This window comes from Aptenodytes patagonicus, chromosome 5 (assembly GCF_965638725.1).
Source record: "Aptenodytes patagonicus chromosome 5, bAptPat1.pri.cur, whole genome shotgun sequence".
Taxonomy (NCBI): domain Eukaryota; kingdom Metazoa; phylum Chordata; class Aves; order Sphenisciformes; family Spheniscidae; genus Aptenodytes; species Aptenodytes patagonicus.
The window spans coordinates 70,867,424-70,894,280 of record NC_134953.1 but is presented as its reverse complement, the minus strand read 5'-3'; the positions used below and the strand labels follow the sequence as shown (position 1 = coordinate 70,894,280).

The 26,857-nt window shown below is 40.6% G+C and overlaps 1 protein-coding gene across 4 annotated transcripts; it reads right to left on the bottom strand.

Moving 5' to 3' along the window:
* Positions 1–4,140: 4,140 nt before the first annotated feature.
* On the bottom strand, positions 4,141–26,484 carry PTGFR (prostaglandin F receptor). 4 transcript variants are annotated; one of them, XM_076340454.1, is made up of 3 exons: positions 26,440–26,484; positions 24,330–25,177; positions 4,141–6,361 (listed from the first exon to the last, which is right to left on the bottom strand). In XM_076340454.1, exons 2-3 carry the CDS (start codon positions 25,116–25,118, stop codon positions 6,056–6,058), a joined length of 1,095 nt encoding a protein of 364 aa, XP_076196569.1. In that variant the 5' UTR covers positions 25,119–25,177; positions 26,440–26,484; the 3' UTR covers positions 4,141–6,055. The 4 variants fall into 4 exon arrangements, with proteins under 4 accessions (XP_076196569.1, XP_076196573.1, XP_076196571.1 ...); XM_076340458.1 differs by having other exon boundaries at positions 24,651–25,177; XM_076340456.1 differs by lacking the exon at positions 26,440–26,484 and adding an exon at positions 26,101–26,170.
* Positions 26,485–26,857: the final 373 nt, after the last annotated feature.

Genomic DNA, 26,857 nt, shown 5'->3' with positions numbered 1-26,857 from the left:
ATACATGGTTAGATTCCTGCAACCACAAGACTTTTTTTTTTTTTAAAGACTCCATGAATGTGTTGCTAAGAAACAAAGTCCTTAGAATATCTATGTCACTCTAACTTATCCTAATTATAAACAAATTTTTTAAATTGCATTTTAAATTATATTTTTAATATTTAACGATTGTCCAATCACTTCAGACATCATCTTGTTTACAGGAGTCAGTAGAAAAAAGGGACAAGTGAGGTAAATAGATTTGTTCTTAAAGCATCATCATTTGGAAGTTGCCAAAATGTTCACAGGAAGCCTTTTTCCCCACACGAGGAGGGTCAGATCTATTATGGCAAACAGTTGTGATTGACTAGATGTTTGGTATTTTTGTGCTACTAATTCTTCCTGTAACTTGCTGCAAATATTACGTTTGTTTGTTTTCTCGTTTCTTATGAATAAGTTGTACTGAGTTAGACTTAACATTCTAGATTTTGCACAATTGTCAGGCTCTCTGATCAGATCCCTAGGTTTCCACCAATAGATATATTCCTCCATTGCGCTGCCTACCCCTTCTAAACATAGAACCTCTAAAAAGTCATCAGACTACTACATTTCTCCAGAGCTGGATGGGATTCTTTTCCTATGGCATTTCTCTCCTGAAAAAAAAAAAAAAGAGAGATGGAAAATGGAAGACCTTTCTTTTTGGTACCAGAAGGAACGTGGAGAACAGAGCTGGAAACACTCACATCTGTGTTCTGCTGCCCTGCTAGGGTTGGATCCTTTCTGCGGACTCCCTAGCTCAGATCTCAGAAAGGGAAGCCTGCTAATAAGAATTTGTACTCAGCCATAGCGTTTAAGTTACTTGAGCCAGGAACTGTGGATCATAGATGTATATTGTATCTATCTGCATAAAAGCAGAGCACCAACTACACTAAGGGTCAGACTGCAAATCTGTTTTAATTTGCCAGACACTATTAAAGTGAAATAAAATGAGAAAAAGTATGGATTACTACTTACCAGGGAAGAACATACAACAGATAATAGAGAAAAACCTGCAACAGTCATTGCTTTTTTCAGCCCTCACAAAAAGAAATTAATTATGACCTAATTAGTTTAAATAACCAGGAAAGCCTGGAAAAGCCTGAAGAAAGAATGAGTTAATGAATCTGTGAGTTACATTTAAGAATCCTATAACGATAAGCAAGTATAGGTCCTGCTCACCAGCCTGATCTCCTCCCATCAAGGGCATGGGTTCACAAAACAGCTGAGTAAAATTAACAGCTCCTCGGCGAGGGAGGTCTCATAGCCCTTCCCTTTGCTGATGCACTTCCCCCCACGCTTTCTTTGCTTTGCCCTTGCAAAATTTCTGGCACTGCAACATAGAGCAATTGGACTCATTATGCTTGTAAACAGCTACTCCCTCTTTTGCCACACTCATATTTTTTGCCATTTTTGCAGGCTCAGTCAACTCACAGTGCACTCAAATGCCAAAACCAGTGCAAAGGCAGCAGCGGGAGCATGTGGCCAGACGCCTCGTCCTCTCAGCTGTGGTTCAGCCAGCTCGCTCCAAAAGCGCCCCAGCAGCCCAAGAAGCTGAGGTAATGGCAGCCTGGTGAATGTTTTGCTGTAGAGGGGATCGTTTACTTGACAGTCTGAATTGTTGTTTTTACAACAGAAAAAGGTCTCCTTCCAAAGCATTCATCTGGATGTGCTAATGGTCACAGGAAAGCGAGCTGTGATAGAGGTTGTTCCATGTAGAGAATCAAATATGATATTTTCCCCATTGTTTACCCAGCTCCAGTGCCTGAGAGGAGATGCACGATACCCGTCATCCCCAGTCCCCATGTTGCTGTATTCACTGGTAAGGAGCAACCCATCATATAAATAAGTCATTTATATGAGAATAAAAAGCATGTTGTTACTGAACCAACCAATGTAGCACTAATGTGCAATATTTTCCATCCGAGACACACACTCATACTATCTGATGGCCAGTGGGTACTGGAACTCATAATTGGTTTTCCTCCTTGCAGCTGTTCCTCATCACAAAGTAGTAAATTCAGGGTTGTCTCAAGAACACAAAATGCAACTACTCATATTAAATAGCCCCTCTTTTATCTCATCTTTGCAACAGCAATATACTGTCAGTATTTAAGACTTGTTAGTAACCTACATTCAGCAGAAAAACATTGTCTATTCAAGGAGTAAATACTCTCCTCAGTATAAAGTATTTAAGACTTGTTAGTAACCTACATTCAGCAGGAAAACATTGTCTATTCAAGGAGTAAATACTCTCCTCAGTATAAAGCAGCTGAATCGAAAGTCATCGTTTGCTGAAATCAAACAGTTTTGCCATTTTTAATGTTGGCAGATCACAGAAGTTTAAATTCAAAAGTGTCTGGGTTTTTTAGGATTCAACAAAAGTCACGACAGGTGTTGTAAATTCCCTTGGGATTTGAACGGTTTTTCCCAGGACCCAAGTGTTGAGGATTAAATCTCATGCCAATCTATGCCGTTAATCAGGGAAGTGCTGTGTTACCTGTAACATCCTGAAGGAGTGTATCGGCAGGCAAGGCACATCTGAAAGGTCCCAACATCTTGTTCTAAAGGATCACCATGGCTACAGAACTGGTATGTATTACTGTTCCTGAAATAACTCCTAACACATCAGACTAAAGTAATAAAAATACTTATATACAAATATCTGAAAATAAACACACAAGGTGGGCACTTTGCCTCAAGAATCAGATCAAAAAGACCTTGAACTTTGCTCTCCATCTTTGTATCTAGGTAACAAACCACAGATATTTGCCTAATCCCCGTGATGAGCAACTTGTTACCGATGCTTTCTTTGATTCAGCAGGTTGATTTAGCCCAGGCTAGGACCTCGGTTTACGATAACATACTTCCTTATATAGCCTGCCATTTCTTAAGATCCCATTTAGATTAAAATATTCTCCCACCCTGAGGATTTCCTCGGTCATTAGTCAGAAATGAGATTCACTTTCTTCCCACCAGAACACTTACTGCCCCTGCCTGCTCTGGAGACACTAATTACTGCCTAGCAGTAAACAGGCAGGTCGTGACTGCTCACGTCGTTAGCCAACCTCTGAAGAGATCATCAGCGCATTGCTACGCAGACTGCCCTTTTCTCCCTGCCTGGGCAATAGTCAGATCCTAGTGTGAAGCTGTCCCATTGCGTTTTTTATAATCTCGTATTCCATAAAACAGAATTTGCTAATCATACAACACACCACGTTGCTGGCTCTCCTGTGAGATGAAATGCAGTGATAATCAAATCACTTTCAGTGGTTACAGATCCTTGCGTGGCTGTACCCTGAGCTGCCTTTGCAGACTACAACATCACTGGACGAGACAAAAAATATTAACAAGCAAAACTCACATTTGTTTCAAGATTCATAGCGTACGTGAAACTAATCAGTCTGTGTAACACACTGGTAGATATTTGGATAAAAACACTTAATCCCAAACACCGAACTCTCTCAGCTCCACTTTTATTTGCATTTTCTAGGCATGGATCCTCAGAACTTGACCTTGTCTGCCTTAGACTACCGACTGCACTGGGCTGCTCAGGTGAAAATGAAGTGTACGAACACTGACACCTCCTATCTGAATCCTCACTGTCTTCCTCCCTACCTTCACAACTGATATCACACATGTGAATGGCAGTGGCTGGCTTGAATCCAGTGTGAGGTTTTTTGTCATAAGGAACTGGGGTTGTTTAGCCTGGAGAAGAGGAGGCTCAGGGGAGACCTTCTCGCTCTGAAAGGAGGTTGTAGCGAGGTGGGGGTCGGTCTCTTCTCCCAAGTAACAAGCGACAGGACAGAGGAAACGGCCTCAAGTTGCACCAGGGGAGGTTTAGATTGGATATTAGGAAAAATTTCTTCCCCGAAAGGGTTGTCAAGCATTGGAACAGGCTGCCCAGGGAAGTGGTTGAGTCCCCATCCCTGGAGGTATTTAAAAGAGGTGTAGATGCGGTGCTTAGGGACATGGTTGAGTGGTGGACTTGGCAGTGCTAGGTTAACGGTTGGACTTGATCTTAAAGGTCGTTTCCAACCTAAATGATTCTATGATTCTATGATTATTTTTAACAACTTCAGATCTATTTTGTTACACAAAAATATCAGAACTCAAGATACAGTTTGATAACTTTAATGAGGCTTTGCAATTTACATTCAATATGTATTAGTACACAAAATATAAGAAATCACATATACATATAAACTTTTGTTTGTTTTACAAGTCAACCAGTATGAACTACACAAGCTACATTTATTCACATAACAAAATGGAACACTGATGAGCTTCATTCACCAATCAAATATCTCAACAATTTACGGACCAACATTTTCTTGCAGCTGCTAAAACAACTATCTTCCATAAAGAACAAATAATTTATTGTCAACAGATACACTGACATCACATTCTATGAAATGAAAAAGCCAAACTGAGCACTGACTGAACACTTCCAGACTTCAGCAGAACCCACATGACAGCAACAGTGTGGAGCTTATACCAGCATCAAATCTGCCCACGGTTTATCAGCTCTGTGACTGAGAAAATAAATCACATACAGATATTCTTCAGGGTAAACGAAGCCATTTATTTCATTATAGGGTTATTTAACCCATTTCTTTTTCAACCTTTTTAAAACAAAAAGGAAATAGTTTTTAAAACAAAAAATTTATATATTTAAACCTTTTGGTTTTTTATTTTCTGACTTAAACTATTCTCACATACAACATGAATTTGTAGTTTGTGAATAGTTTTGGTCCCTCAGACTGTCTTCTTGTTGAATCAGTTTTTAACTACTTTGTCCAAATACACCAACAATTCACTAATGTAGTTATTTGAAGTTAAGTAGGTAAAAATAACATTAGACATTTCTATCTTAAAACAATCCCTCTGCTACAAAGTCTCTGATACTCTCATTTTTGCTTCTGAACAAAGTACAGTCACAAAAAGCAAAGCCTCTTTTAGCAGCATTAAAGGTGAAGGGCCTCCTGTGTAAAGTCCTGGAAACTTTCTGGTTCCTTCAAATATACTGAATGCCCTCAGCTCTTCAGACACAGACCCTGCAAAAAATGAGCGTGCAGTTTGCGTTCACAAACACAACCACGCTCCCAGTGCAGTTCCCTGCAGACGTGCTCATTTGGTCACACACATGTTTCATGAGACACATGTGAAGCAGATGCACCTCATGAACATTTCAGTATATGTATTAGGGGAATGCTTCAAGAAACTTCCTTCAGTTGGGGGGGGGGGGGGATAAAACTACTCTTTTTACAGACTAACCACAGCTTTATGCCTGTTAGTTTCAAGAAAATTTGTTGAAAGGACTAAAAACTCACCAATAGATCTGAAAATGTACCTGTAAGCAAGCTGAGCTGATCTGCTTCTGTGTTCCCACAGGGAACCTCATGTTTTGTCAGTGATTTGAAAGGAACGCTTACACTAATGAAGTTTGCAGCTCTCCCAAAAATTCATGGAACAGTAAATAATTAAGAGGTCAAGTCAATGGACCAAGCAAACTGGATCATTTAATAAGCTGGGCGCAAGCAAAATGTCTTTTATATATCCAACTGGAAAATTCAATGCCTAGAAGCAAAGAATACCCTTATGGAAAGGATGGTGGACTTTACCCTAGGAAGTAGTGACTCTGCAAAGGATTTGGGGGTATCACTGGTAGATAAAATCTACCCCTTTTAAAAATCACCTTGGAGATCACTTTCACACTTGCATGTGTTCTTAAGAAGCCTGCTAAGGTAAAGGATTTGGTGGGGAGTATTATAAGGAACCCTGTTCACTTTAGTACCTGGAAGGGAGAAATACAGGATGATTTATCATTCCACTACCAGTTTTGGAAGGGATGTATTCTAAAGGGAATTAAAACATTCAAGTGCATCTTTTGGAGTAGCAGTATCAACCGGTAAGCAACAAGAGCAAACCACTCACAATTTAAAACAAATGCCAAACCACTGAGCCTTGGAATTCATTTTAAGGTATTGCCCGTGTATAAGTGTTGCCTCCATCATCTCTTCGTACACTGTGTTTAACTTTATTGCCCTGTAGAGCTGAGTGGCTGTAGGTTTACTTGTTTGGAACTTACTGCTGACTCAGATATTGCTGCAACCTTCAAAGAATTCTTGATGGAGCTGAGTTCCCACATGTGTAAGTTTATGATGTGCACACCACAACATCCCCTTGTGATCTTGTACAGGTTTTTAAGTACGGCTTTCCGGAGAAGAATGTACACCCAGGGATCTAAAATCTGATTCCACGTTGCCATTCGGAGAGCGAAAAGTATTGTTTCACAGGTCTCCTTTGAATGACTCTTGTTTATCCCAATTCTGGCCATTGTCACCTGAAAATGGAACATTTTAAAATTATACATCAAAAAAATACACCAAGAGAGCATGTAAATGGTGAAATCGTTTCAACATTATCTCTAATCTTCACAACTTCACAGCATCAATGCATCCCAATTGCAAAGTAAATACTTTCAGGCATGTAACATTTATCATCGTAGAAATCCTCTAATGTTTTACATAGGATGTACACACGTCTCTGCTGAACTTTGAGCAGAGGATGGCAACCAGCCAGAGAATACCCTCCAAAACCAGGGATTGATTTGAGCAAGGAATAAAAACTTATCCAGAATTTGAGCTAACAAAGCATGCCAAGACTGTTCCAGGGATGGATTTTTTTCAAGGCTAGAGGCCACTGGTAGATCAGAACATTTTAATGAAAGGTATTTATTTTTTCACATTTTCCAAATTAAAGTCTGCATAAGGGATAGAGCACCTTGATTTCATCAAGAAGATTCACACATTTTAAGCTGCAACAGAACACAATTTACTGACACCAGAGGGTTTAGAGGTTTCTAAGAAAATTTAAATCATAGTGACAAAGGCCACTGGTACCTCTCCTCTTGCCAATGGAGACACAGAGAGTTTCATTCACCTGTGGAGGTGCTGCACATGGACAGACCTCCACCAGCAACACCACTGCCGGAGCCAAGGGTTTCACATGGGTGGAGGCATTAGTCTTTCAGAATAGCTCTGCAGGACTGCTTCTGGCAGAAGATACCCAAGGGCTACACCAGCCCAGTAAGTTGTGGCTGGCCTCCCCGCTTTGCAGAGCTGAACCTAGGCTTTGAAACACCAGCTCTAGTGAAACACACGCTGCTGGGGCTCCTGCCCTGAAGAGCTCTCCTTTACAAGCTTTCTGCTACTGAGGTTTTGTAACCTGAGTTCCTGTGTGAAGAAAGCCTCACCCTGCAAAGCCAGGAATCTGCCAGAGGACAGTAAATTACCTCTCTCCATTATTAATGTTAAAAGCACATGAAGACTTTTTTGGTAGAAAGATGAAACATTGTAAGGCTTTCAGTTCCAAAGCCTTTAAAGCGATACAGTTATTTAGCTAAGAAATGGGATATTTTACAACTGATGCTATGAGCACACTGATTTATTGGGCGATGAGAGGTAGGGTCAGTCTGTCCGAGTGCAGAGGGTCCTATTTTCACAAAGAGACATTGTAAAAAAAAAAAAAAAAAAACAAACTAAAAAAGTAATAATGAATGAAGAGAGAAAACTACCACTCAAGATTCCAGCAAATCTATTTTACTCCTTTTTAAATGCTTCTCTCTATTTCTAGGCCCTATGTATAGCTTGCAGATCACCACATCCGAGTATAAACTTGAGTGGAACAGAGTGAACGCATAAAAGGAGACTGTACTTGCTTCAGTAAGCATTTGATCAAGCGTTTCTGTATGGACATCTATGGGAGCAGCGAAGAGAGCCCATAGGAACATTCCTAAGGAAGCTGGTAAGACTGGCAGAAGCACAGCTGGGAACTGGTGCGAGGAGGAGGAGGAATGTCTGAGCACTGAGCCAACACAAACACAAGTCAGTTCCCTGAATCTGCTTTTCACCCCACAACCGTTGGGCGCATTCTTCTCTGACATCAGCAGCCCACCCAAACTTGGACAACTCCTTTGGCTTCTGCACGAGATGTTTTCTCAGGACAGTCCTACATTTTATTTATTAGAGGCGCAATACCACAAGCCAAACTCAGGTGGAATACTCCTTACTCATGCAAGTAGGACTGGGCAGCAAATGACAGAGCACAACAAAGCTCATAGACCAATGTCCTTATCTGATATACCGCATGCTTGACTTAATACAGACATACAGCTTCCTAATCTGCTTCTTGATGTACTTAAAAATTCCATTTATTGTTGTTCTCTTGCATACTGCAAAGTTAATAAATGCCAAATCCAATGCAATTTCATGCCTGGAGGAGGAGGCAGTAGATGTTGCCATCTAGGAAAAGTAGCTCCATCCAGATTTTGTAAATCTGTATTATTTTCTCACGTTACCTAGCAAACTTGTGAGATTCCTTTCCATTTAGTAGTAATCACCTCTAAGTGAATCCATTCGTTTGCTGTTCAACTTGCTGGCTCAACGTAAAGTACCTCTGTTTTGATTATGGCTTTACATAAAGTAAATCAGGACAACAAGGAAATTTGATACATAATTTTACGGATTCTGATACTTGGAAAAGCTTCATCCAGAACATTTAAGATATCTCTTCTGAATACTGGACATACAAAAAATAATATATCTGAACTCACAAGTAGCAAGTAGAGCTTATGTACATAGCTAAATGCTTAATCAACTCAGCTGTGAATCCCTCTATTGGAAATAATAAGATAAAATCTACATTATCTACAAATTTTGTTCCATAAAATAAGAATTTTCTAGCCATATTACTTACATTATTTAGTAGTGTTATGCAGACATTAAAAAATGTTTCCTTTCTTGTATCACTAAAACCAACATAAAATGATATCCCAGATTTCTGAAGTTCTGAGAGGCCGAGATTTCCATATAGGCCTGGACTAAGACAGAGAATCTCCCTCCAACCCCAAGCATGAGCATTTTTATCCCAAAACACTTGTGGCGGAGCAGTGGTAGTGACAGACATGTTACCATCACATTGTCTCTGGGTATGAAGTGAGATAACTTCTCACTCCTCCAAAAAGCCTGCACTGTCCTGGCAGCTCTTCCACATCTTCTGAGAAAACACGCAAGAAGACTGCAGGCAGCTGAAGCCAACTGCATGCAAAGAGAGGACAGACAGGAGACCATGTCCTGGCTACTGGAGCCTTTCTAAAGTCATCTGATGCTTTCTAGAGCAAGACTCTCAACTCCAGCTGAAGAGGGGTAGAATGGAGTGAGGCCAATATAAATTATTATTTTTATCACATTTTCATGGACAATTTTTTAATTTAAATTCTTAAAATACTATTCCAAAGTCAGTTTGAAATCATAAACTATAAAAAGGCCTAATAAGCTACCAGCTGTTTAATTTCATTGACGCAAAACATGCAGACAGTCTGTATTTGCTCTCTAGGTGCGAGAAAGTCGTGTCACCGGCTCAGAAACTGCAACCAGCGCTTCCTGCAGTGCTAAGCTGACTTCTGGGAGCAGGACCTCTTCTGTAGGCACAGAAAGGACACTTCTTCTTATTTGACTAATACTGTTCAATAATTAGTTCAAAGTCAAGAAACCAATTCAAAGACCGACTTTTTTTTTTTCCTTCCCTGTAGGTCCATCAGGTTAGTGTGATGGAGGAATTCTGTCCTCTGTAGCCAGCAATACACAAGTGGGGAAGCGGGAAGAGGCAACGCGATTGCATCATGTCTAGTTGCCTTTGATCTCCACAACTGAATTTAATATTCATGCAGATTCAGCAGTATGACTCAAAAAATTAATCCCCAGCTGGTAAATAATAAACGTAACTCATGACATTTTCTGACATATTTAGAAATGTAAAAATCCAAATGGCATTTTGCTGAGTTATACAATGTTTGTATGAACACAGCTGTAGTATGTCTCCCTGGTTTGCAAAAAAATGATGTAACCATGTGATACTTTCTTTAGAAAAGTAACTATAAAAGCATGTAACTGTAAAAGTGACTTTTTAAACCAAGGCTGCCTGCTTGCGAGATCTAAAGTTACTCAGACTCATATTAGTCCTTGTTGGTTTAAGGAAAGACCTGAGAATTCAAATTTGTGTCAAGCAAGGACTTGACACAACACCTTAAACTTCTCCATCCTTTTTTTCCAATTTTAGGCTTCGCTAAAACTAAAGCTCACTTTGCAAGATCCAGAAAGTCTGATGGAAAAGTTTTAAAAACATTTTGAAATTGTTGACTTCTACAATTTTGCATCGAGCAGATAGCATCGGAGAATTGCCATTTCCCTTACGGACAAAGCTCAGTGCAACAAACTGAAAAAAATTGCTCCGAAGCTTCACACCACTCTCCAAATCTAAACAGCATGTCTTTAATTTCCCTTCCAATTGGATCTCAGTTACATGAGAACAACTAATACACTAAATGGCAGTGCTGCTAAGTCACATTCCTGTTATTACTCAAGGAGAGCCAGTCAAAACAAGAAGCGGACTTTACAGCTAGTTAGGAAATAAGACAAACTGTAATACTACTTTGATGCATTTCAGCACATAGGCTCTAAATCCAGGTTCTATCCTTGACTTCAGGAAACTGGATAAAAACCAGTCACTGAGAGATTGACATGGAAAGCAGAGCAGACAGGCCAATTTTGTTATGTGTAAACAAATATCAGAAATTCTCTTCCTCTGTAGCTCAGCCTTCAGGCTCCATTTTCCTGTGGGAACCTTGCAGACCCTCCCAAACCTCTTCCTCTTCCTTTGGATTTCATTACAAGCAGTTCTGAGAATTTCCATTAATGGCAGAAAGTCCATGGTTTTTTTCAGTATTTGCAGAGTACTTCTATTTTGTCACTGATGCCTATATCGAATCCAGCGGTGCATATCCTCTTCTCCTAAACCACATAGGACTCAAGGCGGTATTCTATGTCCCACTCCATAGAAACAAAAAATATATAATTATTTTGAATTTCCAGAAGTTTTTGGAACTTCCATTATTCATATGTGCTACAAAGAAGCCAGTCTGCTACAGGCAAGAGCTGATAGAAGATGATACTTTGTAGTACTCTATAAACACAAAATTTAAGAAAAAAATTTGCAGAAGAGGGGGAGAGAGAAATCAAAATGTATCTATCTTCACATTTTATGTACCATTTTATATCTCCTAAGAACAGCCATTAGAAAAGAAACACTGACAGCAAATTGCCTGTATCATTGCTATACAGATATTGCAGTATATAAACCAAGCATTTGTTGCAACAAAGCTGAGTATGCTTCATTTTATTTTTTATGTGATGCTATATAAGCCAGTTTAAAAGCAAGGGCTTCCAAGAAAAATACGTAGCGCACCACTTCTGCCATCAAAATGTTAGTACACACACTGTGCTACTTATGCTACATAATGCTTTTTATGTTATAGATCTGCAACATGTTTTTCCCCTAACATTTTCCTTTCCATTTTTAAAAGAAAAACATGAATCATAGCTTCAACTTTTATACACCAGATGATCATTTGGCCTAGCAAGTAAATTTTAACTGAGCATAGTGATTTTATAAATGTGTATTTAAAAAGGAATTGGAGAAGACAAAATGCATTAGCAAGTTTTCTTCCACATTAAAGTCCAGAGGATACTTTTAAGGGGATACGTAATACTTCCATGCGTAAAATTTTTCAGGATCAGCTCTTGACAAGTGGCAGCAAAATAAGGGAGTCCCCTTTTCTCCCATGTACACTTCTGTGAAAAAATAATAATGCCGCTAAAAATTAACAATGGATCCACTGGCTCACTATTCACTTGGGGAAAAATCTCTGTCTACCTCCCGAAATCAAGTTCTAGACCAAAACAGGTAAATCAAGCATGGTAACTACCGCCTGCCATGATATGCATCCTTAAACATGCAAGTTTACTTATCCTGTTAAAGGCAGCTAGTCTGAGAAAGACCTTTCTCCTATCGGGGTCGCAGTCTCTCTCGGGAAACACAGAACCCAAATGAGAAACAGACAGAAAAGATTTGGATGACCAGAGGTAGCTGAGGTTGCAAAAACATTTTGTAGAAGCTTATTTAGCCATCACGTGCTCCATATTTACCCCCCTTAAAATGGAGCTGCATAAACCTTTTGGAGGTATTGTAAAGCTAAAGGCACTCAGAGGTCAGAGGTGTTCCCAAAGCACTACTGGCTGTGATAGAAGTCAAAAAAGTATGAAGAAAACAGGAAACACAACATTTTGCATGAAGTCAATGAAAATAGTTTCTAATATTCCTTCTCAGACACAGTGGATTCTGTGATCAGGCAATTTCTCACCGGCCAATGATACCGCTTCATGAACATGGTACTGTTCAGGATACACGTGCCTCTTCTCACGTTGGCAAGGCCAAAGCCTTGAAACGGTATGTCCAAGCACCCCTCTGAATTGGTAGGGCAGATCTCACATCAACTGAACGCCAAAGAAAAGACTGCAGTATAGCAGCATATATGAGACGCTGCAGCCATGACGTTAAAGTAAGGCTGTGCGGGTGTTTCCTACCCAGCAGCTCAGCTCTGTCTGACCTTGCCGTATGATCCCTCCTCGCTGAGGCCGTTCAGTTCTTCTGGGCTTTCTGCTCTCCTCATGCAGGCTCAGGTCTGCAGAGGACTCACAGTCTATTGCACTCCATTACTGTGCCATTAGAGGCAAGTGCGACATTTTCACCATCTGTGTTTTTACAGCTTGATGCAAAGTATTTATGGATGGCAATACACTTTCTGAACAAACATTTGGAAACATCATTTGAAATGAGGTTTTTATATATGCAAGAATTTGTCAAAATTACTGAAAAAAAATGTAAAATGCCACAACTTTATACTCACTATTCATATTTTATTAACTGCCTTTGGCATTATCATGCTCTATATAAGGCAGTAATGCAATTATGAAGTAAGCCTCATAAACAGAAGGATATTTTTGTGTGCATAAACTCGCAAACATTAACTGAAAGCGAAGCTTTTCTTTTCTGTCAACTTTCCCCTTAGACACTACCTATTTGCATCTGTTTTGCAGTAACATAAATTCAGGTTGGGCTTGAATGAAGCATTCCAGGTCACCTCTCTTTGTTTCTCCAAAAGAATCCAGATATTTCTATCTTGGATTGACAGCCTTTTTTCCTTCTTTCCTATCCTCCCCCTCAAAATTAGAAATACTTTGGTTCAACTAGCTGGCAATGTAATTCCTCTCACAGCTTAATTGATTAACTCATTTGAAAGCAAAGCAGAATGGATATGGATAGAGAAGATTTTAGCATTGAAAACAGTAGATGACTCGCTTCAAAATGAAAAGACATAGTGTCCGTACCAAAGTCAAATAAACAACCTGTTTCCTGAGCTACATGTTTTAAAGTCACAAGAAAGCCTGCTTCCATAGAGCGAGGAATGTATTGCTGCCTAACAACAAGGCCTATAACAAAAACCTCTTGTACAAAAAAATTAATTTTACAGATAAAATTAAAATATTCTTTATCCAGCAATGCTGAGAGAAGCTTTACAGGACAACTGCTAGACCTCTTGGGACCAGAAAACAATAGAGTATTTCTAATACTGCATAATAAGGACCATCCTGAGAAACACAAACAAAACAAATAAGTAAGTATTTAGGGATGTAAAGACTATACATATTCAGGATCCATTTATTCTTTCCTTAGGGTCAGTCGGGTAAAGCGTCAAACCCTGGAAATGGCCTATTACTTCTCTTTTATTGCTTTGCCTTTTCAGGTTTTCACACTCATTTGGAAAACAATCACATTTTTATTGGTTAAATAAATATTCTCATTGATTTAAGAGCAACAGAACTTCTCTCACTAATACCCTACAAATACCCAAAGAAAGTATCACAAATAACACATAATACTGGGGAGGAAGAGAACCGTCTGAATACAGAAAAAAAGAAACAATATACAGACAACCCGGAGGAAAAAGGAGCTGCAAAGGTCCATAATTATAGAATTAATTCAGCATTTAATTACTGTTATGCACAGGATCAAATCAACAGCTTAGAAGTGAACTGTCTTTTCAAACATCACCACGTTCATGCTGCTTCATTACTGAAGTCATCCTCCACTGTATTTACATGTCTGAGGAGAGAGACAATATAGATTCAGCAACCAGAGGCAAATCTTCCACTTACGTCTTTGAGAGCAAGAAAATGTTCTTCTATAGGGAATGCAGGATCTGCCAGTTCTTACCTGGCCATTTTTTTAATTATCTCAGATTTGTTACTTTTGTTTAAGAAGCCAAGAATTAGGCTGAATTCTCTAAGGGTTCCTTGGAGAGGTCACTCCCTGATTTCAGAGGAATGGCACATACATGCAGGCTTTCAGGGCAAATACCACTGAACCCAGAGATATCCATACATATTAGAAGTGTTAAAAGAAGGGAGAAGAATTTCACAGTGAGTTAGTCATGCTATATAGTGTCCTTTTCACCTCTTCCAGAATCCAGGAATGCAGATGGCTTTGATGTGTGACCGAGCCTGCAAGACCTCAAGTAACAACAGGTCTAAAAAAGTAAAGAATCTACTCTATTGTCTATCAATGGAGTCAGACCTTCAGTTTAATAGTCTGAGAAATTACGGCATTTATTACATGGATGTAGGGGGAAAAAGAAGAAAAGAAAAAAATGTTAATTTGTAATTATATTTACATATGTTTATGTTTACCATGTATGCAACATACACAGTGGAGGAAAATGAGATCTTTTTAAAGATGGACTGGAGTACTAGTTACCTAATGACTTGGTGCTATCTGATTTGCAGGATTTGCACATCTGGCTGGAGGCAAAGGAAGATGAGATGTGTTCCTTTCATGTTATTTTAAAAAAAATCACTTTTGTTAAAGTGACTTATTCTATATATCATTCTGGAGAAGTACACTAAAAAGCTATGAATGAAAATATCAGGGCTAATGAATTTATTTACCAAGTTGGAATATATAATTTGCATTTCTTTTTCTTTAATATTGGCAAGTAAATTAAAAGGCACTGCTGTGCAGCTGGACCATCTTTTAGGTGGAGGAGGAAAGAGAAAAATCAAATCTCCATTTAAGAGTGATTTATTTCTTACTACTTCTGCAAACCCACGCTCCTGGTAAAAAGTGGATTCAATTTTATTTCCAACTCACTAATGAACTGTAAATCCTAAAACAAATTGCTGTCACTCACATGGATCCTCACATCCTTCCTGCTTCACCTTCTGTTTTAACACCTTTCCATGCAGTGAGGCAGAGGGGAATGCAGCTGGCCACATCCCCGCCAGCGCAGTCTTCCTCCCCACATCCTCACCTCCTGATGTTGGTCATTACATGGGTGACGCGGTTGCTCACAGGCAGACTCACCACATCCTTTACATCCTCCCTCACTCCCATAACTGTGGGGTGGCCGTGCAGCCCATGCACGGCCAGCTTACGCAGGGTTCAAGCCACCTGAGGCAGCTGGCAGCACACGGGTCTGAGACAGCAAGTAGGGGACCAGCTGGAGATCGGTCATTAACTTCCATTTCTCCAATGACAAAGTAATCTTTGGTTTCTGCAAGTTTAGTATTGAGGCCTAATTTTCTTTAAAAAAAACCTCAGTTCAGGACATCCCTTACACAAAGGCCCATCTTCAGGCTTCTTCAGGAAATCATGCAGAAACACAACTCCGCTGCCATTCACACCCACACTTCGGCACGCATCTCTGAGTAAGGTCTTCACACGGATCATTAAAAAGAGTTGCTAAGAAAGAGCTTATGAGGTGCTCTCCACTCTCTGCTCTGTCTGCAGCAGGTAAGAGCAATCCTTCAGCAAGAGACAGTATATTACCTACAACGCGGCTCAGGTTCATTCAACGCCTCAGCTATTTCGCCTCATCCAACATGAGAATGAATCCGAAAGAATGAATCGCAATTACTAAAACTTCACTGTAACTCCTGGTGTAAACCCTTTCTGCAACGTTCTGCTACCTGACCGTTACTATTCCTAAAAGCACATACGCAGAACTCATGATGGGATCGTGCTCCTGTTCTGCTAGGCACTGTGCACGCACACAGTAAACAGGCACCTTCCTTCCTCGGGGAGCTTGTAACCCGAACTGCAGTTCAGCAATTTCTGACTATTTTAATGCCAAATCTAAGCCTTAAAAGCACGTGAGGTAAGAATTATTGCTCTGTTTTAAATCTAAACAGCATATTTCCCAGAAGAGGATCCAAATAATGCATGCTCTCAGACATGAACTGATTCTACACTGCTATTGAGACAAGTAACTTCTGCTAGAAAGCATTTATAATCACCATGCAAAACTTAAGATTGTGAACTAACACCGTACCAACATAATAAACATCTCACAGAATATATGAATGTATATCACACACTGATGTCTGTCATGTTAAACCTGGTGAGGATGGAGGAGTTTCTGGAGCTGTTCCATGTGAGCGTATTTGTCCCAGAGACTTTTCAGCAACAAGTTTACCATTTAAAGACTTTCGACAGTCAGGAAAAAGAGCTTTCCTAAAATAACCATCCAAAAATGGTTATGCCATGTATGGCATTTTCCAAAAATGGCTATGCCGTGTATGATATTTTCAAGCAAGAAAGGCCTGAATAAGTGTAATATCTAGGAAATAGGAAGAATCCACTTTTATCAAACAAAATTGGAATGTGTATCACATTGACTTACTTTTTTATAGCAGGCACAGAATCGAAAAACTTTACCAACTGAATAAATAAGGGGAGGTTGTGAATGGAAATTTATATGGCTGAAGATTTCAGAATTTGATTTTTTGAGATGGCAACTTCAAAATGGAAAAAAATTAAAATTTTCTGTGAAAGTCACTGACATCTATTTGGAATTAAATACTGTGTTTCAATGTATAGATCTTTATGGTCTAATTCTGTACATATAAATGTAAAAAGCAAGCAGCAAGCAATTTTGAAAGAAAAATAGGACCACGTTGTTTTGAAAATGCAATGTTCTCACATGACTGGAAACCTGCCTTCCCTACTTTTTCTCTCCAAAACCAACCTCACTGCATTCTGATGGCACTGCATTTTCAGAAAAAGGCTTTATGTAAGTTTTTCCAAACAGCACAAGTAAACATAGATAACAGAAACTATAATTATGCCTCTCCAAAAGCCTCTGATAAAGGACAGTCTGTCAATCTCAGCTCTTCTTCCTTCCCTGGTTCATACCATTACTGCAGGACAGTACACCAACCACTATCCATTTCTTCTCCAGAACTTCTTTCCTGTTGAGAGAGTATCTCAGCTGCTCAACTCCCTGACTTCTGTGAGAGGGAGGTAAACACTTGAATTACAAATATAGCCACAATTAATATAGAGTTTCTAAACACTCTATGATAAACTACGCCCCGGCCCACGCTTAAAAACATTTTTTTTTTAATTATTCGTATTTCTCAGAAAGGCTAAGGCCCGTAAGATCTCTACAAACTGTAAAAGATGAAAATAGGAACAGACCAATTCTGAACACTGAAACAGTACCTTTGAAATTCAGTATCATTTTAGGTGGGTATACTCTAAAATGATGCTCATTCCATTTCTCATCTAACCTGGTGGAAATTTGCCAGCTGTGCCTCTTAAGAATCCAAAATAAAAGGAAGATCTCTACAACCAACACTAATAAAAGGCATGAACATCTTATCCAAGGGTTTCTAGTATCATAGAAACACATCTGAATAGGTGGATTGAATTTTTAAATGCATTGTGTTAAGCTTTGTTATTCTCTCTCTGCAAAAACCTACAATTTCTTTCCATGGAGTATTTTCATGACGACATACAAAAGCACGCTCGAATTGTCTGAGTTGCTGCTTAAACCTTATTCCACAGGAAACTAAGCTAAAAAGACACTTCTGTCTTGAGACTAACAAAAATTTCATCAAAATGAGTGTTCTCTTTCATCTTAACCCCTAAAATCAGCAATTTATTCCCAAACATCTTTTGGGCCATAATATTAGGAATGACACTAACATTTCAGTGATTTAATCTTGCGTATCAGAAGCTCATTCAGAGGAACTCAAGCAGGAATAGTAATTGAATTTGCACAGTGTTAAAGGATGTATTGAGAAACTCAGCAAGCAATTAAAAGGCCATGATATGAGGGAGAGCGAGAACCCTTTTTCTAGTGTAGCTTGAAAGACAAGGAAACCGATATGAGACTTTTTTTTCTTTCCAGAGGAACTCGGGGAGCTTTTTATTCAGTCAAACAGCCGCTCTTGATCTGACCTCTTCCAACACAGCAAGGCCTAGAAGAGAATTAACACCCTACCATTGACAATAACCGTTATGGTATTGATGCTTCAGACTATAGATAAATAGGCGTATCTAGCAGGCCTTCTGCTAGAAAAAAGCTTTTTTCTTTTCCCTGTGAAACTGGTTCATTTATTAAAACCATTGTGGCAGAAGTGGGCTCCTGAGGTGGGCTTGCACCCAGCCCAAGAGATGCATTGACAACGTCCAATGGGTATTCCTGTGGAGGTCCTGCAGCAGGTCACCTCTCCTGTGCCCATCAGCATGCTGCAGTAGTGTAGCCCAGACCCACCTCGAACCACATCTTCTTTACTCTGACAGCATGTCCTGTTTTTGTATGGTGTCAACAGACAACCGTTCGAGCAAAACATGACAAGAATTCAATGACAAAAGCCAGCACAAACATAGTAATTATCACTGATTATCTTCTTAAAAATCTGAATCTTGAAAAAGACAGACAAAGTGTGTTTTTCCCCTGTGAAAGTAACTTTTATAATGGCATTCAAAGCTGCAAGGTTAGCTAAACATGTTTAAGAGTATTTCCCTCACTCTTCAGAAACGGATGACTGGAAATTGAAAGTCTAATTTATTCTTTTTCAAAAGAAAAGATCACTCTCCTTGTTGACAGTGCCTGTGCAGGCACAACGAGCTCACGGAGGCTGCAGCTTTGACAAACAAGGTGTTTTGCCAGTGGCTCTGTAAGAGAATACACTTCTGCAGAGCAGCCACTCACGAGCTCTGGGGTGGCTGTACTGTACATGGCGACAAGGGCCTCACCGGCGAAGTGTGGACCTGCTTCTTGGGACATCTTGTCTCTGCTTCTCCTCAGCTGCGTTTTTCAATTATGAAAATCACCAGCCAGAGAGTGCAACAGAAGGGACAAATTTTTAAGTAACTGTTTTGTTGTAGGGACAATACAACCAGCAATTTTTGAAGGCATACAAACAACATTAATAAAGCAATGAGCTCGTATAAATGATGCCCATTGCACATATAAGCATAAGGTAGTATAACAGAAATTTAAACTGCCAGCTTGTTAAAGAATACAGAAAACAGGAATGGAGGAAGATGCTTCAAGGGTAACAGGGGTGTGAACTCCTGGCAAAGTGTCACTGTGCAAGTATATACATGACTACACATACAAAAATACTAAAATGAGATGCACAGAGGACTGCCTTGTACAACAAAGTACCTTATACCGTATGCAACCACATGGCCTAGAATCTAGTTAGTGTAAAACCTGCAACCCACTGACCTCCTTCAGCACATACTAACCAGGAGCCTGTCTCAGCACCCAAAATACCTGGTGGAGCAACCAGGGTGGGGTGGGCTGGGGTAAGGGTATTCCACCAAGAGCATCCCTGTTAGCGCAGCACTGCCCTTCTCGCCTCCTCCGGCAGCATATTCATTGAAAGAACCACTCAGACCAGCTCCGGCAGCTTCTAGGTCGGAGTGATTCAGCAAATAGTAAGCTAAATGCAGCCCTAGGTGCACGAAAACCAACCATCAAGCCTCGCTGCATGAGACAATCTGAGGACAAGAAGAAGTCAGAGCGAGTTCAGAGAGACACAATCAGCATAGCAAATTGGAAAGGGAAGAGATGACATGAGAAGAGCCTGCTAGAAATTAATCTAGGCGGTAAAAAAAGCAACGGAATAAGAGCTGATTTAATCATATGAAATAAATAGCTGAGATATTTTAAAAAAAAAAAAACAGAAGGAGCAGCTATTTTCTGCATTAGAGGCGAGGTAAAACTAGAATGAAAGTAATCAGATAATTGTATGGAAAAAGATCTTAGCAAGAATAATTTAAATGTAAAAGTATTTTTCTCAGTCTAAGACTGTGTTCCACACATGAAAAAGATTATACATTTCTCCATATCATAATTTGTTCCTGTAGATAAATTCACTCTGAAATAAACCCCTCCTGCCCATAATTACAGGCAGTTCATTTTGCTACTCCAAAAACAAAATTTGAAATGTTTTTATCCCTTGAGCCCCACAGAATTTGATGTACTGAAGTCAAAATCTGCTCATACGAACACAGCTCCAAAAACAAGCTGTTTCATGAGAGGCCAGACATCAAGTCACAGCCAAAAAACAGCTTTATATAACAATCTATTTCATCAGAGATGCTTGTCACAAAATGCTCCAGCCCAACTATTTGCTTTGGGAATCCAACCCCTAGGGACCAAATTTATCCAACAAAATTCACATATCCCTAGCAAAGGGCTAAGATTCTAGCAAGGGTGAAAAAAGATTACTTACTATGCAGAGAAGTTGATGTTAACTATCTTCGGAACATATTTGCCTGGAATTACCCATCACAAAGCAAAATTATTTGGACCTAGAACACATATGCCTCTGCAAATCATTGACTACATAGATTATTGGAAAACTCATGAATTTCACTTGTTCCTTTTTTTGTGATTTCCCTCCCGCTCTCAACTCCTCAAAAGGAGATAAATGTTCCCCCACAAGGGAAGAAGCAGCGAGCACCCCTCATTCTGGTACTCCATTAAGGAAAGATTCCCACACAGTGGCAGAAAACTTGAAAAAGCTGCTCATTTTTGAGGAACAAATGAGATGGAGCTTCAGGAAAGAAATCAGAAGGAAGAAGTGAGAAGGAAGTCCCTGTCCAACAGCCCCAAGCAGAGCTCCACATGAGCCATGCCATGGGCTCTGCTCCTGAAAAACGCTCCAGATCTCCAGGAGTCTTAAAATAGAGGTGGTGATTGACTATAGCATTATATATTATTATATATAACATTAAATGTTAGATATAGATACATACAGATATAAAAAGGCACCAAAACAAGTTCACTACCACTGAGCAGGTACAGAAGTCAAGTTCAGTTCCACACCAGACACCATAAAGGACAATCCAGGGTCTTGTGCCTTTACTTTCATCTAAAAGTGATTTTAGCACAGGACAGTGACTGAATATATAACTTCACTTGGAAAAAAAAAATTAAAATCTAATAGTGATGATAAAACCTGCAGATAAAATCTGCAGTTGGATTACAGTATTGGATAGACTTGATTTTAGTAGCCATGCACATATGACAATCGACGTAACACCAGATGATTAAAAGCAGAAGAAAAATAAACAAAGCAAACCCCCCATCAGATGGTGAATCACACCAAACAAATCTAAACTCTTGTATCTACAAACCACATGTGGCATAAACTGCATCGCCTTCCTCCGCTTTCTATTCCAAAGGTTGGTTTGGTTTATAATTGCTTCGGTTTATATAGAGGCAATTCACTCTCACATAACATTTTATTCTGTATACTCCTTGAGGATAGAGAACATGGGTAAAATTCGCAATTCAAGGATTGACACTGACTTCTAGATTTTGCTTTGAGAAAAAATTTAAAAAGCAAATGAATGCAAAACAAGCATGTATTTAGCTACTTTGCCAAATAATTTCACCTATGAACACCTGCTCATATTTATTTCAAGAAATACATATTTTGGTATATGCTGATTAAATTACAGAATCTAAACAATTCATTTCACAAATTAAAAGCCCTGAGAGGTTTCAGATAAATCAGACAAGTAGATTTGGATCAGCAATTCTTCGTAAATCATACGCTTTGATAAACCCTGGATCTCTTTACTGTAGCACTTTAGCAGTACATTCCTGGCAAAGCTTTATTACACTGAATCTATATGCTCCACTGCAGTCCAATAAAGCTTGCTAAATTAACGCTGCGCTTATAATGCTGTTTGTATTCAGTGAATACAATGCTATCAAAACAAAGAGTTGGTAATTCAGAGAATTAACTTTGATGACAACTCTACAATCCTAACAGCTAAGAAAGGTAGTATCTACCAAGGACCCCGTCCTTCGCATTTTCCAGACTATGGAAGTCTCTGGCTAAAACACTAATTGTTCACTTCCTTGCAACTTTGTTTCAAGAACTAAATCCTACCTTCACTAACTTTTTTTTTTTAACTTCTTGTTTCTAACATAAATTTGTCCATATTGCAGAACTGTCTTCCATACTGCCAGGCTAATTTTGGTGGTAGCTTGGCTCATCTCATTTCAAAAGAGATCCAGAAGCAAAGCGTCGCGAGCCCAGAACACACAGAGAGCACCGGCAGATTTGCCGCCCAATGAACCAGAATTGCTTATGTATCACCTCCCTCTGCAACACAGTCCCCAAAACTACCAAGAACAAAATTAAGCAAGAAGTCATTGACTGGTCTATAGCACCAGCTGATGAAAACACCAAACTCTGAAAAGGCTCTGGAAAAAAATTTGCTGCTGGAATAATAATTCATTGTCAACTACAACTTAGATGAAATTAAATACTTTAACAAAAGTAGTGTTGTGATTTCATTGAAGATTGTCAAGATTTTAAAGATTATGTTTTTATAATTAATAAAAATTGAAAGGCAAAACAAAATTACCAACACTGAAAAAACAACCACAGTAGTTGCAACGTAGTGTTCCTTCATATGTTGAATAAATGAAGTATCCCTTTTGCATTAAAAAAGTCTATAGCTCTTTTGATATCCAAGGGCTTTTTAAAAATCAAATTAATGCCAACCTTTAAGGACAGTTATTTTATCTGAAAATAAACGTCACCAGAGGATAATGTACTGTTTTTTCATGATAAGTAAAGCCATCATTTGAGTTGCTTTTCTTGAAAACCACTCTGTGGCTTGCGCCAGACAAATTTCAGGAGGTGTCTGGAAGTAAGTTCACTACAAGAGCTTGCTGTACTGTTCTGACAACTTTGTTTATGCTCTATACACCATAACCGGGACACTGACAAAAGCCAACATGAATTTAAACTACGCTGTAGAGCAAGTCTAGAAAAATCAGTAGAGAAGGAGGGGAAAATTCTGTGTGTGTTGAACAAAAATGAAAGAGTTTTGTGCATTTCAGTGATGCAGAGATTTATATCCAGACTCTCTCCAGTCTGCGATACTGGATTAATTAAATGCTACCTGCCAGATATACCCAACTGCTGCAGCTAGGCTAATATCAGTATCTAATTCAGAACTAGTTCAGGTAACTCCATGCTATATCGTAGGCAGTGAGTAGATGAGATGTAGCTGAATCTGATTCAGATCTCAGATTTAAATTTCTATATTTGTAAGCTCAAACCAAAATTGCTCCTCATTCACATTACTGGAAAACTACGGGACCTTGTTTCTAGGAAACAAATTAAGATTTCATATTACTTGTGACTTAACCTCTCTCACCCCAGGAAAAAAATAAATTTTCTTCAGTCAGGTTTACTGCAGTAAAAAGAGTCACAGTTAATATCAGCTTTATAATGTCATCATACAACAGGAGCCATCAAATTCTTTCCCGCTTTCTCTGACCCTGCTAGAGCACACACTAACATGAGCAACACTTACTGCTCTGGAAGAGTCACAGCAGTTACCAGCAAGCAGTCCTAAGTCACAGCCGGGACAGCTGAGAAAGTGCACTGACTGCACAGAGCAGCTTTGCTAGTCATCTGTCCGGATTACAAGCCCAGTTTGGTCAGGTCTAAACCAAATTTTTATTTTAACCCACTGCCAACCACTGGTTTTTAACATGACTCTAAAGCAAAGCCCTTAATACCTTGCTAATGGAGTAGAGGATTTTTACGTTCTTAACTGTTATCTTCCGTAACACAGTTCAGAAGTGGCAGCAAACCATAATAACAACAACAAACAGACTACCATAAATAAAAAATGATATGAACCACAGTACAGACTAAACAGACTTGCCACTCCAAGATTGCACTGAATTTTTGGACAAGCTCAGTATTTGCTCTGATTTATTCTAGCCACCATTCTGCTACCACTGTCTGCTTCACAGCACTGGAAATGAAGTCCTCACACTCCCTATACATTTTGCTTACTCAATCTATTTTGCTTATGATCAGAAGTGGAGAGTAATTACCATTTTTGTTATAGATGCACAGGTACATACATTATGGGCAATATGCCGTAAAATTAATACCTTGAAGAGTGAATGGAGTTGTTACCACAGCTAAAGCGCTTTAAAACCTGGAAATAAAAAAGTATAACTTTTATACAGTGATGTGCATTAAAAATTGGCAAACACATTAGGCTCTTACCAGGAATGGACTCCAGCAAATGCAAGAAACACACATTATAGCCAAGAGCTGAATGATCATTTCAAAATGATGAGATCTGCCTTGTCTTTGTTGACTTTTAAATTTGACTCTTAAAAGGGTAATTCCTGTGACAGCATTGCACAAGAATGAAATAGCAAGGGCCAGTAACCCAAGGCAAGAAAAAAGTAAGAGATAAAATCTGTCTTCCCAGTCCTCAACATGTTCTGTTTTATAGAAGCACCAGGTCCTCGATGCTTGAATTTGATAGGCTCTAAACCTAAGAATAGGCAGCAAAGCTATAATAACAGCAAACAGACATACCATAGTCAACATCATTTTCACATGTTTAGAAGTCATTTTTGTAGAGTGAAATATTGGCTTAGTGACTCCAATGCACCGTTCAACAGCCATCACACTGCCCAGGAAGAGCGGGCACAAACCAAAGAAAACCATGCAGATGCCAAAAACACTGCAAAGAATGTTGGACTGGTTGAATCGAATCCAGTCTTTATCCGATGCATACACAAACACTGCAATGGCTCCGTTGATGAGGTGGCCAAAGAGATCTGTGACGACCAAACCACTAGCAAGAAGCAGAAAGGAGGCTTTCGATTTCTGTCTAAATCTCTGATACGCCTTCATGAGAATTGCTATTGCAAGACTGTTGGACAAAATTCCCACCGTCATGAAGATTATCGAAAAGAAAACTGAAATCTTCTTCTCCGTGTGGCAGGTTGTGTTTTTCAAGACTCCAAATCCAGCTAGCCCTGGTGATTTTGAACTGTTCATGGTTAGGAAAGGAGAGGCAGCCCTCAAAACATTTCAGCAGTCTTGCAATCAAAAGGCATCTGCAATATTAAAAACAAATAAACACACACTGTAAGAGGCATACCACTGTTCAAATGACATTTGAAGCAGAAATTCTATAATACTAGTCTGTGGTACAAATCTAATTTTCTGGTTTTCTGAGTGATATGATATGGCATCATATTTTAAGCGCATCAGTCACAGGATAAAACAATTACCTGCATGCATTAGACAATGCAGATACAGCGTACAGTATCTTTATAGTCTCTGCACATAGAAGATATACAGATAATGTATAAAATATCTAATGCTCCTGTACACATAACCAGAGAAACCATACAAAACATTCTGGTGGTTAAACTATAATATATATACACAAATGTTTTTGCAAGATACTCCTAGAATGAAAGTATTTATCAGCCCAACCACAGTCAGAAGTGAAATACTCAAACTGGAATGTTTTGAGAAGATAATCACACTCCATTTTTCTTCTCACTGCTAAGCATTTATTTTCAAAACAATGTCCTAACATCTTCCAAGTAATTCTCCTCTCACAATTCAACGTTTTAAAGCTTTTAATGTAACCAACACTGAAGTCTCCAACTCCGTAGCTCCCTCACTGAAGTACAAACTTGTATTTTAGCGGCCCCTTACTCAGAGGCCAATTCTGCAAGTTACTTTACACTTTATCTCCCATCTCTACTCTCAGGACATTCCTGCCGGCAAAAAACTTCCCGTGCAGAAGAGCGAGCAGGCTTTAATAACGCACAACACAAAGAGGCGGTGCAGCCCCTCCGTTACCGAGCTAGATCAGAAACCGGGCATGCCGGAGCCAAAGGTGCTTCTAGCATTCCGAACTGCTAAACGGGAGCGCAGCCGACAAACTCCTCAGCGGGAGCACCTTCCCTTCCCTTCCCTTCCCTTCCCTTCCCTTCCCTTCCCTTCCCTTCCCTTCCCTTCCCACCTCCCCACGGCGCGGCGGCCGCGCCAGCACGTGGGCAGCACCGGCGGAACCGGGGGAGCGCGCCCCAGGCAGCCGCGCTCCCGCAGGCCGCCCCGCAGCGCCCCTTCGCCACCCGCGCCGCCCTTAAGTGCCCGCCGCTGCCGCCGCCGCCGCCGCCGGGGGCGGGGCGAGCCCGCCACGCCGGGCACGAGTGCCGCCGGCCGCTGCCGGCACCGGCCCCGACCCGCCCGGCTCCGCGCCGCGTCCCCGTGCCTTCGCAACCCGCGGGGCTCCCACCGCCCAGCCCCGCCGGCGCGCACCGCTCCTTCCCCGCTCCGGTCCCGGCCCTCCGCCGCTCACCTCCGCTTCGCTCCGCGGCGCCGGGGAGAGGCGCGGCGGCGCAGCGCGGTGCCCCGCCGGCCGCCGCCGCCGCCCGTCCCGCCACCGCCGCCCCCCCGCCCGCCCGGCGCCGCCCGCCTCCCGCCCTCCCTCCGCCTTCCCTCCCGGCCTCCCGCCCTCCCTCCTCGCCCGCCGCCCCCGGCCAGGGGCCCGGCCACCTTCCAGCGCCGGGGCGGTCGCCCTGCCCGGTCCCGACGGCGTCGCCCTCGCTGGGGTCGCTGCTGCCCCCCGCGCTGTGCGGGGCGACCGGGGGTCTCCGAATGCGCCCGGGGACGCGGCATCTGCCCCCTCCCCCCCCCCCAGCCCCAGCGTCCCTTCGCCGGGCCCTTCTGGAGGGGGCGGCGGGGCAATTCGGGCAGCCCCGGGGGCGCCCGGCTCT

Bases quoted from the DNA above. Each gene is read 5' to 3' on its own strand.
- PTGFR (XM_076340454.1), bottom strand. From the start codon at position 25,118: ATGAACAGTTCAAAATCACCAGGGCTAGCTGGATTTGGAGTCTTGAAA. The intron at 6,362-24,329 runs GTAAGAGCCTAA...TTCCATTTTCAG, and splicing joins TTTGCTGGAGTCCATTCCTG to GTGACAATGGCCAGAATTGG.